Raw genomic sequence first — 17,710 nt, 5'->3', positions numbered from 1 at the left:
CTTTGAACGACCTGATTGAAGCACTGGCTTTCTCTCTCTTTCTTTCTCTGAGATTATCCTTGGGAACCATGAAACTTCTGTGTTCTGGTGTGGTGCATCTCACAAAGAGCATGTTTCTAACTTGGAATAGGAAGTCACAGAGATCCCACTGAAATGAATGGGAGTTTCATGTAAAAAGGGCTTTCTGTCCAATTTTTTTTTCAGAAGTAAAATTTAGGAGTAAGACTAACCTTTGACCTTTAGAGACTTTGGGCCTTTTGAGATTCATTGAGGAAGAACACATTTGGGGTTCTTTCCCCTTTTCAAACATCTTTCAAAATTCAGTTTCTGCATATTCTTTGGAAACAAAATGTAAGGCGGCATGACAAGGAAGAAAAAAAATTATTTCAAGCTGTCATCCTGCTGAGAGAGAAATCCAGGAGGGGAAACCTTAAAGGAAAGAATAGAGGCTGTTTGGTGTTTAAACATGTTTATTTTTAATAGAAGAGCGATTTAAAAATATTGTAGACTTAACTGGGATAATACAGAAATGAATAATATGCAAAAGTCACTCAAAAAAGACAAGTTTCAAACATGAGAGGATGTTTTATTGTGAAAATAGATATTTTTAAAGTGAAGAAGAAGATGAAAGACTTTGTGTAAAAACACATGCTATTGTAATACTTATAGTGTCTATGCTTTTGGTTTAATTAATAAGATCCAAAAGGCTTACATCTCAGGCAGGATAAATATAAGTCATTTTGTTCCACTGAGTCAAAATCAGTCTGCTGCTCTGCTTCTTCACACATAGAGTTCTCATTAATTTTCCTCTTATGGAACTGCGGTACAAATGGGCCTACTTGCTAGAGAAAGTGGCAGCAGGGTGAAATGGAGAGGTTCATTCTAATCTAGAAATAATAACCTGGGAAAGGCAAATCTGGTGGTCAAGACATGGGTCATATCTAAGGCCAAATAAAATGGTGGCTATCTGTACTCATCTGAAAATTATGGTGTCAGTGTAAGAAGAAACTAAATTAGGAAAGAAAAATAATGTGAAAGAGGTGAACTCTGCATAGCGATTGCAGGGGAAGTTCCAGTTAACTGCATAGAACTCCTCTTACCTGTCTGCAGATATCTGAAAGTTAGCTAGTCCTGGGACAACCCTATATTCTTCCTCCAAGGATTGATATGAGTAGCCTGCATAGACACCTGTTTTACGATGGGATCAAACACCTTCTGAGGTTTTTTTAATCTCTTGCCGTTGAATATTGAGCTCTCCCTTGCAACTAGCTCTGGAAATAAATTTGGAGTAATTGCACAGATAATTACCATCGTATTTTTCTGCTAAAGATGAACAACTTTGGAGAGATGTGTTTGGGGAACTTCAACTCCCCCGATTTCTGTGGAATTTCAGAGTGTTGGTGGGCCACTTATGACTTCACATTCTAATAAATGCTGTTTATTCTCCCTCTCCCTATTCACATATGTTGGAAGTCTTATCAAATTAATATTAAAATATCTGAATTTTCATATACATTGATTTATACACTCAAAACTTCAAGGAGTTCCTCTCTAGCATACTCTAGCTCATAGGTGGGTGCATCAAACTCCTAAAGCTTTTTGAATACTTTTTGAGTGATACAATTCCCTGTATTTATTAATGCTGCTGTCGCTTTTCTGTAGTCTCTGCTTTCCATAAACCTATTTGTTAATGTTTTTCTCTGAACTGGTGATTGTATAGTGAGTACTTGCTACTGAAATTCATCTCTATTTGCAGAGGCTGTACAAGGAGCATGGAGAGAGTGTAAAGCATCAGTATACACCAACAACAGATCTTCCTGAAATCCTTCAGGCCAAATTAAATGCTATGAATATCAGTGAGGTATAAATCTGACCTTTAATATTTTAAAGGAAAGTGAAAAAGTTGATAGTGCTTTGATATTTGTCCTACAAAGGAAATCATACTAAATTTCTTTCCTTTCACCAGTGTACAATCATTCTATGGTCTAAATGTTTCTGAAGTAATATGAGAAATCAAACTTCTCCTAAATTAGAAGGATTAAGAATGAACAAACAAATACATTTTTATAATGGACATTTGTCATGTGATTATTCCTGTTGTATATTGATAGTTTCATTTATGTTGGCGCTCTGCATTAGAATAGAGTGAAACTATTGTGGTAGTAATGCTAGGATAGCAATAAAGCTGCAGTGTCAACCCTCTGAACAGCAACTCTGCTTTATTCCTGTTCCATATTTCCTAGATTCGCTATAAGGAGTCCTGGGGAAAGATGAAAGACGGTGGCTATCAACTGAAACTAGATGCCATTCCCTTCCAGGCAGCAAAGGCTTCGGGTGAAATCATAAGTGATGTATGTGAACGTACTGCTGATATTGTCCAGTAGGATTCGTGAGTCACTCCAGACTGTTTCTGCTCTGCTGAGTGACTCTTGATGGAAACAGCATGTCCAACCAACTCTACATCTGGGACACATCTGTCCTCGGTCTAGTTAATTGTGCTTTTGGAGGTGCAGCCACAATGAAGTGTTATGGTAACTAAGCAAAGGAAGGCTTGTGAAAGCAAACATCCATTAACAAAATTGACCAACTTACTGGCTGTAGTGACTGGACAATCACAGGGATTGTTCAGAGGCTGTCAGCCACTGTTAGCTAGGCAACCTTTGGAAGAGAGAGCTTATTCAGGAAGTTCTACCCTTCAGGGTTTGTTTTGGGTGTCCTTTAAAGGTTATAGAGATATACAGATTAATTTCAAGTGTAGGAGACCAGTTGTTTCGACTTTGCTAGAAAGCTGATGGAGAGAGGCTCCTCAGAGGTTGATTCTGAGCACCCGCACAAGGTTCTTGTCTTTCACCACCTGTGTAATAGCAGGTAACTAGCTCAAGCTATTTGTAAGTATTCATTGGTGTTTTTTTTTCTTTTTTTTTTTTTTTCTCTAAATAGGGTAAAATATTAAAATGTTTGCACAGGTGACGTCTTCCTACCATCCACTAAAGGTTCATTCAGATTCATTATCCTACTGAGTATAGCCAGAATCTATTGTATAATCTATTAATCCACAGCTCTCTTTCTGTAATATGAAAACTCTTTTATTCAAGTTTTAACAATCTGACTAATACTTCTCTTCACTCCTATTCACATTTCTATTCCTATTTCCTTTTAGCGCAAGTACAGGGAGGCATTTCAGAAAATGAAAGGACAGATGGTTGGCTCACATGGCCTGGATGGTGATATCCATATTGCTCATTCAGTCCATGCAACATCATTGCAAAGTGATGTAAGTACAAGAAAGATGTGGGCATTTTGGAATTGGTTTCCTAACAGTACTCTTCCATGAGTGGCTCCTCATGGAAGATGCACTTAGCTGGAGATGGACTAGCTGTGGAATAGCTTACTATTTAAAATTTAGGGCTTTCTCTTCATCTCTTCAGATATTTTGATATAATCATGATATTCTTACCATTCTTTTACATTAATTACAGTAACATTAATTTGACAAAAAAAGAAGACTGTGCGTTCTTGCACAATCCCCTGCTGCATACCGCTGTTACCTAGCATAGAATATTTTACTCTGTAAAAGTATCACTCAGAGGCAGGTCTAATTGAGAACTAGTAGTGGTCTTTGTACAGAACTAAATTAAATTTAGTAAAGATACAAAGTTATTCAGTAATTATTTTAAATTTACTGTCTTCCTGAAAGACTAAAGGATGAATGAGTTTATGGAATTTCAAGTTGGACTTTTTTGGTTGGGGAATGGTTCCAACTTGGGGTTGGGATATGCTAAGAATCACATCATTTGTTCATTGTAAGAATTGTAACTGTTCAGTGCATTTTGAACACTGTGTCTTCATCCAGAAAGCAGCAAAATATTTGTCTGAGTTTAAGCACATAAATAATCTAAGAACTATTTATCTTCTTACCAAAACTGTCTATAGTGAGCCTGATTGTGGGCGAGAGTTCATGGATTTTCAGTGAGTGCTGGGCTCATACTGGGATTCTTTCCTGTGTGATGGTATGCTTAGACATACAGGTAACGATAAGTGTCTGAAGAATTCATCCATCTGTCAGGTTACTCTAAGTCAGTTTGATGATCACTGATAACTCTGGATGTTCATTATCTGATGAACAGCCTGAACATCTCAAACATGCATAATCTGATACAGGAATGTCATGTGGAGATCTTTGAAGATCTCCACACCTTTCTTTTCCTGAACGGAGACAAGACGTGAAAAAAACCCTACCACTAAAAATGACATTTAAAACTATGAAATGAAACTGCCCAAATCAATGGAGGCCAAAAAATGTGGCATTCCTCAGGGGTCAGTGTTGGGACTGACGCTCTTTAACATCTTTGTTGGCAACATGGACAGTGGGATTGAGTGCACCCTCAGCAAGTTTGCTGACACCAAGCTGTGTGGTGGGGTTGACATGCTAGAAGGAAGGGATGTGCCATCCAGAGGGACCTGGGCAGGCTCGAGAGGTGAGCCTGTGCAAACCTCACGAAGTTGAACAAAGCCAAGTGCAAGGTCCTGCACATGGGTTGGGGCAATCCCAAGCACAAATATAGGCTGGGTGAAGAATGGATTGAGAACAGCCCTGAGGAGAAGGACTTGGGGGTGTTGGTTGACAAGAAGCTCAGCATGAGCCAGCAATGTGTGCTCGCAGCTGAGAACACCAAATGTATCCTGGGCTGCATCGAAAGAAATGTGACCAGCAGGTTGAGGGAGGTGATTCTCCCCCTCTACTCTGCTCTTGCGAGACCCTTCCTGCAGTGCTGCATTCAGCTCTGGGGTCCCCAGCAGAAGAAAGACATGGACCTGTTCGAGCAAGTCCAGAGGAGGCCACGAAGATGATCGGGAGGCTGGAGAACCTCTCCTATGAGGACAGGCTGAGAGAGTTGGGATTGTTCAGCCTAGAGAAGAGAAGGCTCCAGGGAGACCTTATAGCAGCCTTCCAGTACTTAAAGGAGGCTACAAGAAAGATGGGGAGGGACTTTTTAAAAGGGCATGTAGTGATAGGATGAGGGGTAATGGCTTTAAACTGAAAGAGGGTAGATTTAGATTAGATGTAAGGAATAAATTCTTCACTGTGAGGGTGGTGAGACAGTGGAACAGGTTGCCCAGAGAAGCTGTGGCTGCCCCCTCCCTGGCAGTGTTCAAGGCCAGGTTGGATGGGGCTTTGGGCAACCTGGTCTAGTGGAAGGTGTCTCTGCCCATGGCAGGGGGTTGGAACTAGGTGATCTTTAAGGTCCCTTTCAACCCAAACCATTCTGTGCAATATTTTGAGTGAAGATTTGTACTAATTCTAATATAAATATAGCTGTTTGCATTTTATCCTCAGACAGTATCTTCACCTTTTTGTTGTGCTTTCTAGAAGTGCAGTGAATTAACATTTCATTTATTAGTTTGGTAATTCTATAGACTCAACATATCCAGTTTTAACAAAAAAATTATAAATAACGTCTCAGCTTAATTGATTATAATGTAGATGGCTTCTAATTTGATGAAGAACAGGCTGCCACATATTCTGATTATAAGTATTGATCATTCAGAGTATAGTTAAACAAGTTAGGGAACTTACTTTTAAAAAGAGTAATTTACACTGGAAAATGGAAGAAATATGGAGAATGTCTCTTCTGGTCAAAATCTGAATTCTAATTACCATGCTGTGACATCTATGTGATCTGTTTTTAATTTGATAGGTGAAATATAAGCAAGGTTTTGAGGATACGAAGACTCACTTCCACCTGCCACTGGATATGATAAACTTCGTACATGCCAGAAAAGCCCAGTCTTTGGTCAGTGAACAAGAATACAGACAGCTGCTACACCAGTACACTTCTTTGACTGATGATGTGAGATTGCGGTGTGCCAAGAATGCATACAAACTACAGAGTGAGGTAATTGCAAAATATCCCAGCGATATTCCCCTGTTGGTTCTGATGCAAGATAGTTCTGTTCCAAGTTATGACAGCTGACAGTATGTATTTGAGCAGCAGCTGGGGAATAAGCAATGGCTGTTCCTCCTTGATTACATTCAAGAATGAGACATTTATCTTAATGGGCAATTGTACAACGTGTGTGATCACACTATACTGAGAGGTAGAAGTGTTTGCAAGTGAGGATGATTGCACTGTTGGTGAAATACTCTTTTTAAGATCTTGCTAACCATGCAAACTGTTTACCAACTGGTATTTGAGTTGGTTTGCATCTGGGTGAAATTCACGTGTACTTCCACAACAAAGATGCCTATTGTTAAAAATCTGATTTGTGAGAGACTTATAAACTCTGGCCCAAGACATAACCACTGAAATTCTAAGAAGGATGAGTTTAGCTCCCTACGTAATCTCGAGTAAAATTAACTGGATAATGCCTTACAAATTCAAGGGTAGGCTGTGTCTGTAGGCGCAGCCTTGAGCAAAGGGCTTTTAATAGATTGCATTGCCTCCGGAGACCTCAGGAGGGGCTGTGTCTTAAAAACATGTCTGGCCTCAAAATGCTACTGTATATCAGTTTAACACTTTCAGTCAACAGTCTTAAAGATGGCAGACTATGTTCAGCACTTGTGCTGCCCTAACTCAAGTGAAAACGCATGTAATCAGAGATTCTGAGGCAGGTTTCCATCCACGCCCCTCTTTGAGATGGGAATGAAATGCTGATTGGCAGCAACGCATCTCAGAGTGCAGAATTTACTCTTACCATCTGATGCTAATAGTTGACAAGAGGTGAGGACCATGGTTATGTATTGTCCTCTCTTACTTTGCAACTCACAAAGGATATTTCCCGTACGAAGCACCACGATGCTTTTGAGTCTAGAGGTTACCACTGGACAAACCTGGGTGGAAGAGAAGCTGCTTCTGTTCTCCTAGGCAGCTGAATAAAATGAAGGCATAGTCCATTTACTTTATAAATGGTTGACTGAACAAAAACGTCTCATTAACTAAAATTAGTTCTTCCCTCAGTGACCAGTATCTGTTTCCACATATTCATCAAGTAGGCAAATCTGTGCTTTACTAGTTGTTTGGTATTTATGGCTCTTCTGACACAGAAAATAAGATGATCCTCCTCATCCTTCTCATCATCAAATGACATAATTTTTGTCATAATATATCTACCAGTAACCTATTGGTAACTTTTGAAAAAGTAATATTTACAGTGAGTCATTGCTGGGTTTGGTGGTCTGGAAAATATTTTAACAAAGTCTGTACAGTGGCTTAGTGCTATTTTTCCTTAGTGTTCCCTACTTATATTATGACCATTCAGAACTGTTAAAAACCAAGGCTATTTTGTCTGCAGTTCCACTTATTAAAAGGTTACCAGCTTTTATTTAAAAATATTTTCATACACTTTTCTAAAAAGGTTATATTTTATATATATTTATAAATAAAAATAGCTGATTTATGTATTATATATGAAGAAAATGCCTGTATCTAGGAAAAGTTTTTTCAAGGTTACAAATGGAAGTTAGGAGTACAAGTATCATTCAGTGTTCATGAGACATAGTACTCCTCGTAATCTTGCATCTGTACTGTAGATCTGTCAGGACTATATGCACATGGATACATACATAAACACAAGAACGTAGGGTAATGTATATGAACTCTCTGTGGTAGATGATACTAATTTTAAGGGATTTATTTGAATACCATTATTGTGTATTTTTGGATGTATAATTATAGGGCATCTCAGATGCAAACTTGTAATTACTCCCGCTTGGTTGTCCTCAGAATTTATACCGGTCTGACATGAACTTTATGCGAGGAGTTGGATGTATTACTCCAGGGGCCCTAGAGATTGAAGGAAAGAAGAAAGCTTCTGAACTCGTCAGCGAGGTAACAAAAGAGGGTTTTGATTTTTCCACTACAAACAAGAGTTTGCCAGATGTCTTTCTATTAAACTGGGCTGGCAAAGTGACTCACTGGGTAATGCTAGGCTCCCTCCCCTTGTGTTTGATCATTTTATTCGTGTCCTAACTGCAGATGGGTGAACTTGATGGAGTTCAAGGTTTTGCAGACTTTGCTAACTGTTTTTGCAAATCTTCTCTCCTGTGTTTCCGACCCAGGAGGTTGTTATTTTATATTGTTTATTTTAGAATTAAAATGGGCTTTTCAACTAAAAATAAGGTTGTGCCCATCTCTAATAAGTACCTTGTACTGACTGACCTGTGGAGTGCCCAATACATCACACCGTCCTCAGCTCTATTCCTGCTTTACAATCTTAGTCTGTTTTTCATTTGCTGCTTTTGTGTGTTATTGTTTTACCCCCTCTGTAACTGGATTTTTATTTCCTGTGTTGTGTTCCCTTCTTACAGTCTCTCCTAGTTTCAAATCTTCGATCTATTGCCCATATTTACAGAGATGTGAAATTAAGAAAAATAAGAATGCTCTTCCTAGTTGTGTTTTAGTGAACAGATCCCTGCTTGGAGTGATCTTGCAGTCATTTTGTTCACAATTTTGACATAGGACCACAGGACAGGTGGAACTTCCTTTTTCTAAAAAAAATGTTCAGTGGGCTTGTGCAGCACCTTCTCTCTGGATCTGATTGCATTTACTGTAATTCCACTAACCAGGGTTAATGACACCAAGGAGTGAAATAACCTCATTACTGTATTCAGCATAGCAGTGCTTCTGGGTTTTTTTTACACCTTATTCCTTATTTACTTTTCATTTCCCCTGTGAGGCTTGAACGCACCAATTTCAGAGTAGCAAAAGGTAAATTAGTCTAATGGTTAATAAACACAAAACCTTTGCAAAGTAGAGTTCTAAGTACAAGGAGCAATATTAGACCACTGGTATTAGAAAAAGTCCCTTATCTGACAAGACAAGTTATTCTGTTATTCTGTTCATTTTTCTTTGTGTGTGAACTCAGAGTAAATATCGTCAGCAGCCACATTCCTTCAAATACACATCGGTGACAGACTCTCCTGGCCTCCTTCATGCAAAATTCAGCAATATGATTGCTAATGAGGTAGGCTCTCCTAACGTGAATCAGAAAATATGCTTTTCAAAATGCAGCAAGCTAGGAATGGAGGAGCAGGAAAGAGACAACCCTGTCTGAAAGCAAAATGCATCAAAAAGAAAACAAGCATCACTGATTTGTGCTTTTTCACAGTTAGGTCACATTTTATTATTTTCAAAAATTTAATACATTTTCAATTCAATCTCTTCTAAAAAGCTTAAATAGTACGCATATGATAGAGTTCCATTATCATTTTTTTTATGTGAAATGGAGACTCAAAAGATCAGGTCTGTGGGATGTTCTTGAGGGAGCTCATTTGCATAGTATGGTCCACTTCAGAGGGCTCCTAAAAAGTGCATCACTTTCCTAGTTTTTGAAAAAACAAGACAAAACCTATAGGCAGATTATGAAAATCATCTATAACAACATGAGGAAAAATCCAAGCTAGAAAATATGGCCAGTCTAACAGAAATGCCTACCCACATTTTAACACACATTCATAATGCCCTTAATGTTCTTAGGTCTACATTTGGCCTGCTAGGAACATAATGAAAGGCTAAGAATGTAGTGGGTTGGCATCATGATATATGTATAAAAATTAATGTAGAAGTTTTTTATGCCCAGAAAAAACCCCCATGCAATTGCAATTGCAATGGTATATTCTTAGTTGTTTTTTTGGCTGGCTAACTATAGTTGTCATAATCATAAACAAATTAAGTACTCCTGTTATATTATTGAAACAATAGAGAAAATTAATCACAATTGTCTTTTTGATCTCTTTCCTAGCGCCTGTATAAAGCGGCGGGAGAGGACAGTCGGCATCACTATACACCAACACTGGGTCTGCCTGAGTTTACACGGGCAAGAATAAATGCAGCCAACCTCAGTGATGTAAGAATTTCTTCTGTATTTCTTGTACTTATTTGGGATGGAGGATGAATTGTGCAAGGAAGATGGATAAGTAGAGGACTTTTTAGGTCTATTCTATTTATGCTTTCCCTGATTTGATTATAACGATGTTTATCTCCATTAGCATATATATGATTGTGAGAAAATTAAACCTACATAAAGAACGAGACATGTTTTGCCTGAGTTAGTAGGATTTCCCAAAGATAATTTTAAAAAATCCTTTGATTATAAAGAATGAGACTGTAATGCAGAATAACAAATGAAAGAGGGTCCCTTTGTTTGTTCCTTTGTGCATTTAAAAGTGAAACAGCAATCTACATGTGCCTTTCCTACTTTAGGCAAAATACAGAGAATCTTGGCATAATCTACGTGCTCAAGGCTACAAGCTGACAATGGAAGCACTCCCGTTCCAGACTGCCAGGGCCTCCAGAGAAATTGCCAGTGATGTGAGTTGAATGATTCAACCTTCCTTCTTGCCTAATTTCTGTTAACTTCATGTAAAACAATGTCTAAAGCAGATTTTACTGAATTAAAGCAACTCCATAACCATGTGAGACAAGTGTGAGACAGAATATATTACTTATGAATGAGATTCTTTGTGTGAATTAAAAAAAAAGAAGGGGAAGAATTGCTGCTAATCGGGAACCAAGCTCGGTTAAACATCTTCCAGTGGGAAATAGCTGAATTAAAGTATTTGCAGACAGACAAATCAGAGAGATTCTGCTCCTTTCCAGGCTTTCAGCTCCTCATATTATAAAGTGCCCACTAATTCTGTCCACCCTGCTTTGAGCTGACTTTTGGAAGTGCTTGGTGTTCCCGAATTGAAATGAAGTCAGAAGCTGAGCATTTGGTTTCTTCTTACTCCTTAATCAGGAACTTCCTGTCTGGTTAGGAAATGAAAATCAGTGGATGCTCCTGTAAATATATATCCCCTTAATTTCTGAAATAGAGGAAACAAATCTTCTTATACTTAAAAATATCGTCCTAATTCTATTGTTGTTTGCAAAACACTCAGACATGGTGGTATCCATTTCTCAGAAAGCCTAATTTCATCCCTTCCTCACAAGACGTTTAAGAAATTCTAGGAAAAACTGACAATTAAGCTAAATTTAGTTTTAAAATTCTTCATTTTATAGTATTTAGTTGCATATTTTATCTCTAATGTGATAAAATATGAATATATTTCATGTGTATTTGTTTTATGAAGCAACTATTTCTAGCTGTAATTTATAATGTATACTTAACCGTATTTTGCAGAGTGCTTTTGGTTACAGCTTCAGATCTGCTCTAAAGGGTACAAGTCCATAATAGAATTACATCCACTTACGACAGATCTGAATTTGGCCCTTCATCTTGGAAGCACTTTATAAACATTAGCTACTGTAATTTAATCCCCACAACTCTCTTGTGTGGTAGATAAGTGTTATTATCCCATTTCAACTACATTATGAACTCTTCAGGGCCCAGGCCTTCCCTTTAAAGTTCCAAGCACCCTGTTGATGCTGTATAAATAATCATTATCATCATCATCACTATTTCACAGAGAGGATAAATGCAAGATCATAGGGAGAGTCATAGTCCCAGCTAAGATGAGAATGAGGGGTTACTGGTGCTTATTCTTGTGCTCAGACCACCATCTTAGGCTTCTCAACATAGTTATTGATCCAAGAAAACTGAATTTACTCTTTAAAATAACTGAGTGGCATTTGCAAATCTGAAGGCTGCAGAGTGCATGATGTTTCTCTTTTGTATGGATTTTTTTTCTTCTGTCTTTTGTTTGTTTCTCTTATGTTCTTATTCCTAGTGATGGGAATAAAATTCTATGAGAGATAATAAAAGTACATGATCTGAGGTTAAACATGATCAATGCTTTAGGCATATTCAGAGAATGTACTGAGATGTGCTTAACTTTAATGTTGCAACTACTGTGGTATTTAAATTTGAGAGCAATGAGAGATTCAAACAATTACTTTCTAACGCTGCATACCTTGGCTGTTTTTACAGACAGCATAGGTGTTTCAGTGACTTATCCTAAGTTAGGTAGCTAGAGTAGCCAGTCTGTTTGGCACTTTTTCACTTTCACCCTTTTTTGTTTTTAGTACCAATATAAACACAACTTTGTGATGGAGAGAGGAAAGCACATTGGTGCGAGAAGTGTTCTGGATGACACTAGTTTGCTGCATTGCTTGCATGCTGCCAAATTACAGAGCGAACAGCAGTATAAGAAGGGATCCCAAGAAGTGTGGTCTCAGTACCATCTGCCCATGGACATGGTGAATCTTGTCCATGCCAGGAAAGCCCAGGCCTTAGCGAGTGATCAAGATTACAGAAAGAGACTCCATGAATTTACAGCACTCCCGGAAGACATGAAGATGAAGTGGGCCAAAAGAGCCCACATGCTACAGAGTGAGGTAAAGACTTTCCTTCTGTTAACAGCAAATTGAATTTAGCAATAACAAAGCTTTGAGTGACTGGCACAAACTGCATATTGACATTGGGCAGTGTTTTAGAAAGACTGTTTGTAAATTTATGTGTATGTAACAGCAAGATATCTAATTGCTCTTCACATATGCAATATATGTGAATCAGAGGTTCTCGTATTATGAACCTGACAGAAAATCACTGTGGTCCATGTTGCTTATTCTAGAGCTGAGAGATATACAGAGTCATCTCTCAGCTGTTTGGATCGCAGCCAGTCAGTGGTCTGACAGCCACTGATCTATATGCAGAATTCTTTGAGCAGAAGGTTAAATGCTCAGAGGTTGATTTGAGATATGTTAGAAGCTCAACAGAGATATGTTAGAAGGCAAACAGAAGTGGTCATATCAAATAACTAGTTACCCAGATGTGTTTGTAGAAATTGCTTATGCAAATATAAGTTCAGACAAACTTTGATGACAGAAATGGTAGAATCTCAGCATGGGCCACATCCATGCTCACTTTGCCTTGGCACATACCTTTGTTCAGGGACAAGCCATTGCCTGTGTGTGCTTTTAAACAGATATAGATGTTGAATACATGCATAAAGCTGCATGGATGCAGGTAGCTGTATTTTGACAGTTTAGGGTCCAGCATCATTAGCTGCTCTGTAGGAGCAGCTCTCACTAATAGAGTAATGCTTGAGCTAGCTGGCTGTTATGTCCTTTTGCATATAGGGGAAAAAAAAAAATGGATGATTGGATTAAAGTCACAGAGTGAGCCACCGTCACTCTGAAGGAGAAGTCAAAATTGTTGGGATTGCGGGTACTTTATTGGCTTTCACTTTTTATTGGGTCTGCCTTGTTGTCTTCACTGGATTAGGAGGTAGAGCAAGCCTTTAATGTGAGTAAAGAACGAGTAATGTGTCCTCCTAGAAATGGGGTTAATGAGGAAGCATACACCAGATAAAATAATTAGTATTCCTGACTTGAACTCACCTCATAAAATTATTTCAAAAGGGGTTCTTTTACGCCCAGTACAAACAGGTTATTACTTACTGCTTTGAGTCATACTAATTCACTCGTGGGGCCTTCTCTTGTAACTTGCATATGATACATTATTTAATTCCTGGTGGAATGAACAAATGCAAACAGTTTGGCTTTACGATGTGATATGTGCATGGCAAATGAAAAACCTCAAAATGTTAATATGAATCAGGGAGTCTTTTTAAAAAACCTTAATAGCTGTGGATACAAAACTGATAGCTAACGATTTTCATTTTTATCAGCATCGCTATAAATCAGACCTGAACTTCATGAAAGGAGTTGGTTGGATGGCTCTGAGATCTCCGCAGATAGAAAGTGTAAAGAAGGCTGGAGAGCTCATCAGTGAGGTAACTGATAAATCTTTCATGGAATAGCACGTCTGTAGGAATTGTTTACCATCAAGGCTCCTCGTTACATGACACTTACGAATGTAGCTTATCGTTTCCTTTTGATGTGGGAGCCTGTTTATACAAGGTGTAAGTTACCAAGAGATGCAAGTCCACTGTGTGACACCTGCTGAATATTTTCCATTCCGAATGAAACACAAGAGTATAAACAAAACATGTAGCAATAAATAAATGCAGTAAACTCCATTATGAAATTCTAAGCAGGTGGTTATGGAAGTGATATAGGAAGATACAGCATTGACAACCACTCTGAAGGGGCATTTGCCTGCTCAGTATCATGCATTAATGGAGAAAAATTATGAGCTGTCAAAAGTGTAGTTTTCGAAAGCTTTTTGCATGTGAATTTTCAGTGGGAAGTCCTTCTTGCACACACACAAAAAATGAAGTTTGGTGCCTGGGCACCACAGCAGTGATTCAGTGGCATCCCATTCCCTAGCTGAAAGAGCAACTGAGAATAAAGCAGAACAGTATGTTTTTAATACTGTGGCTTCAGGAAGGTGCCTTTTGTTTTGTTCCAGTTAGCACACACTTGGAATTGTGATATATCATTAACAGAAACATCCTGTGGTTTTTTTCCTTTGTTTGTTTCTGTCGTCTCCTCTCCCTCTCAGATAAAGTACCGTCAGAAGCCAGAAAGTTTGAAGTTCACAGCCGTGGTTGACTCTCCAGATTTGATTCATGCTAAAAACAGTTACCTCCAGTGCAGTGACGTAGGTTCCATTTTACTACAAGTGATCTTAACTTTTGTTGTACTATAATGCCTAAAAGAATTGATCTCGACATTGCTTCCAGTGTCAGTTGCATTCAACGACTTTTGAATCCACAGAGGCTGTACAAGGCTGAAGGCTCTGAAGCCAGGCACAGGTACACCCTACCCCCTGATCATCCAGATTTTATCCGAGCCCGCCAGAATGCACTTTACATCAGTGATGTAAGTAAGCCTTTTACTTTTAGAAGTTGACTTGGTAAACTTGCTTGGGAATGAAAAGCTTTCATGTGTATGTAGAAGCCAGGTTCTCTGAGCCTGACGAGAACTAAAAAAGCCAGAGGCTGTGGACAGCGAACATGTCGCTAGGTTTGGGCTGGTGGAATCAGGAAGAGTCTGTTGATTTTTCTTTTGAGAATTGGTTCTACTTTCTAGGGCAGGAACCTACTATTAAGGATTTCAGTCCTTCAGTATAGATATGGTTAGTAACAAATTTAAATCTTTTTATTTATGTTTGGGTGGTGGAGAAGGGGGAATCCTCTTTCCTTGACTGTGTAATCTACCTTCATGAGGCTGCAAGACTGTGTTGAACTGATCCCTTAGGCACAGTTGTCATCAACCTGGATGCAACTGAATGAATGAATGGAATTGGTTTAAAGAGGTTTTGTTTCCACATTATCCCAGACAGAGGCACTCAGCCTATTCCTAATCTACTGTTCCCTGATTAAATAGCTGTTGTCTTTAACTGTAGGGTCAGCCTGACCTTAGTTTGTAAGAAGTTTTGAGTTCCTTGTTTGGTGATAGACACTCTGTAGGTGAAAGAAACAAATAGGATTCACATTCTTTGAAGCCATATGCCCAAAACAGGGCACAGCTCCAGAGTCACCTCAGGAGAAGGTAAAATGGCAATGGGGTGATTGCACACAAATGAAAGGTCATCCCTAGTCCTGTTAGCAGGGTGTACAGTAATGCTTGCCTTGCTTCTACCCAGGCTGTCTTTCAGGATTTCTGGCATCTCAGTTTACCTTCAAATTTAGCACCACCTAGCACTAAATTCACCAGTGAAACAGAAGACTATCTTTTAAAACATGAAGTGGATTTTGTGCTTGTTTTCATATGGTCACAAACCCCAGAAAGGATGAATCAAAGACTTACCAAAAGCAAATGAAAGGGACAGCCAAAAATGTCAGCTAAGATACCATGGCTGTGTAGCAGGACCTGCAGACTGGAAGCTATTTTAAGAAAGCTACTAATGGAAGAAGAACCAAATCTAGAGCAATTTCTCTTCAGGATGTAAATGTGTTTCCTCAAAGTCAAATTAAATATGTTAGAACTGGCTGTTATGCCTTATGAGTTAATGAAGCCACATGTGGCTGGGGATAGAGACAGGGATCATTTGAAAAGCTTGAAATAACTGGTATTGAAATTATGATGCCACGAAACCCAAGACACTGCAAGTGGATGCATCAAAAGAGAGAATAAGGGCAATATCAATGCAATATTGATGTGACTGATTCATCACAGTTTCTAATAGAAATTAAATCACATCAAAAACAACCACATTCAAGTACAAAAGGAAACCCTGGTGGCACTTTTCAGATGAGGCATTTTATCATTATGGTGAATAGAAAAGAAGTTGAAGTGCTATGGAGCTGGATCAAAACCTTGGAGACGGTACTGATGACTCTTGATACAAATAAGCCCAGTAGGGCAAAACATTTATTATTGCAGTTATGGGACTGCGTTTAAGAAACTGCAGGGGGAAATGACTGTTTTGTTCTTTTCTTTTCAACACAGAAATTGTATAAAACATCTTGGGAACAGACAAGGGCATCTGGCTATGATTTTAGGATTGACGCCATCCCATTCCAGACAGCAAAGGCTTCAAGAGAGATTGCTAGTGATGTAAGAATTGTTCTGTTTCAAACACTTTCCAACCCTCTTCCCATGCCACCCCACCCTGTAAAAATGGGTGAATTCTGACATAAGTGAACCTTGTTTGGGTTTGGAAAATTGGTGACCCAGTGAAACAAAATGCTGGTTAAGTGCAAAGATTTCCAACTAATAATGTCCAATACCAGTCTGCTCTGTTTCACATCAAAGAGTTATTCTTAGAAAGGAGGCATATTATGATGTAGTTAAATAAAATAAGTACTAGGCTATGAATAGTTAGAACATGGTCTAGAATAAAGTGGGTCACCTTTCAACTCAGAAGACCACAGTTGCCAAGGAAGTTGGAGATGAAGGAGCTTCATTGCTTGAGCTGTGTATTGGGTGCGCCCAAGGGTGCAACAATAAAAGGACCTCTTACTGCTTTTGAGAGATGAGTATTTTGGTCTCCCTAAGTCTTTCTACTCCTTTAAAAATTAACACAAAGGGCATTCTTCTAAAGTGTCTTGTTAGATTAGGAGATGTAGTTTGCTATCAAACAAACCCTTGGTCTTTGTGCACTACAGGAAGCATGATTGATAGCTAGGGGAGGGTAAGTTATTTCATAACAGAATTTGAAGGTAATCTGAATGTGAAAATGAGATTTTCCTCTGTACTTCCTGCAGTACAAATACAGAGAAGCCTTCCTGAGAGACAGAGGCCAGCAGATTGGATTCCTCAGTGCAAATGATGATCCCAAAATCAGGCATGTCCTCAGAGTGGGGAAACTCCAGAGTGAGAACCAATACAGGAGTGGGTATGCCCAAAACAGGGCACAGTTCCAGAGTCACCTCAACCAGCCAGGATTTCTCCATGCTAAGAGAAGCCAGCAGCTTGCAAGCAGTGTTAACTACAGGCAGCCTTTGCATCAATACACTTGTGATCCTGAGCAGCTAAATGTGAAGCATGCAAAGCAGGCCTACAAGCTGCAGAGCGATGTGAGTATAGCTGAGCTACACTGTCCCTCCAAGTGCTAGGAACTGTGTGTGGCAATGTGCTACACAGACCTTACCTATCAACAAAATCACATTCTTGAAAGAACTACAGTCTGTTTGCTGAAAATTAATAATTTGTTTATTATCGACTGTGTTGCTTTTGTATGCTCTTTCGTGAATACCCAGGGCATGTGGTTTGTTAGAGCCAAACAGAATAATACACATTGGTGTATGTTTCATTCTCTCAGGTAAAATACAGGTCTGACTTGAACTGGCTCAGGGGCATTGGCTGGACTCCCCCAGGTTCTCACAAAGTTGAAATGGCAAGAAGAGCTGCTGAGTTGGCGTACATTCGGGAAATGGGATTGCAGGGTGCTTCTGCTCAGCGTGGACCTCGAGTTGTAA

The 17,710-nt window shown here is 38.9% G+C and overlaps 1 protein-coding gene across 1 annotated transcript in view; it reads left to right on the top strand.

Moving 5' to 3' along the window:
* The window catches only part of NRAP (nebulin related anchoring protein), a 53,152-nt gene that overhangs the window by 33,738 nt on the left and 1,704 nt on the right, over window positions 1-17,710 (top strand). The window contains exons 27-41 of the mRNA XM_074875323.1: window positions 1,757-1,861; window positions 2,244-2,351; window positions 3,161-3,274; window positions 5,700-5,897; window positions 7,725-7,829; window positions 8,866-8,964; window positions 9,742-9,846; window positions 10,203-10,310; window positions 11,964-12,275; window positions 13,571-13,675; window positions 14,347-14,445; window positions 14,562-14,666; window positions 16,239-16,346; window positions 16,997-17,308; window positions 17,554-17,706. Of these exons, the coding sequence (XP_074731424.1) occupies window positions 1,757-1,861; window positions 2,244-2,351; window positions 3,161-3,274; window positions 5,700-5,897; window positions 7,725-7,829; window positions 8,866-8,964; window positions 9,742-9,846; window positions 10,203-10,310; window positions 11,964-12,275; window positions 13,571-13,675; window positions 14,347-14,445; window positions 14,562-14,666; window positions 16,239-16,346; window positions 16,997-17,308; window positions 17,554-17,706 (2,136 nt within the window). The remainder of the gene's footprint in view (window positions 1-1,756; window positions 1,862-2,243; window positions 2,352-3,160; window positions 3,275-5,699; window positions 5,898-7,724; window positions 7,830-8,865; window positions 8,965-9,741; window positions 9,847-10,202; window positions 10,311-11,963; window positions 12,276-13,570; window positions 13,676-14,346; window positions 14,446-14,561; window positions 14,667-16,238; window positions 16,347-16,996; window positions 17,309-17,553; window positions 17,707-17,710) is intronic.

Source organism: Strix uralensis, chromosome 7 (assembly GCF_047716275.1).
Source record: "Strix uralensis isolate ZFMK-TIS-50842 chromosome 7, bStrUra1, whole genome shotgun sequence".
NCBI classification, from domain to species: Eukaryota; Metazoa; Chordata; class Aves; order Strigiformes; family Strigidae; genus Strix; species Strix uralensis.
Note: the sequence above shows the minus strand (reverse complement) of the source record. Positions and strands in the feature narration are given on the sequence as shown.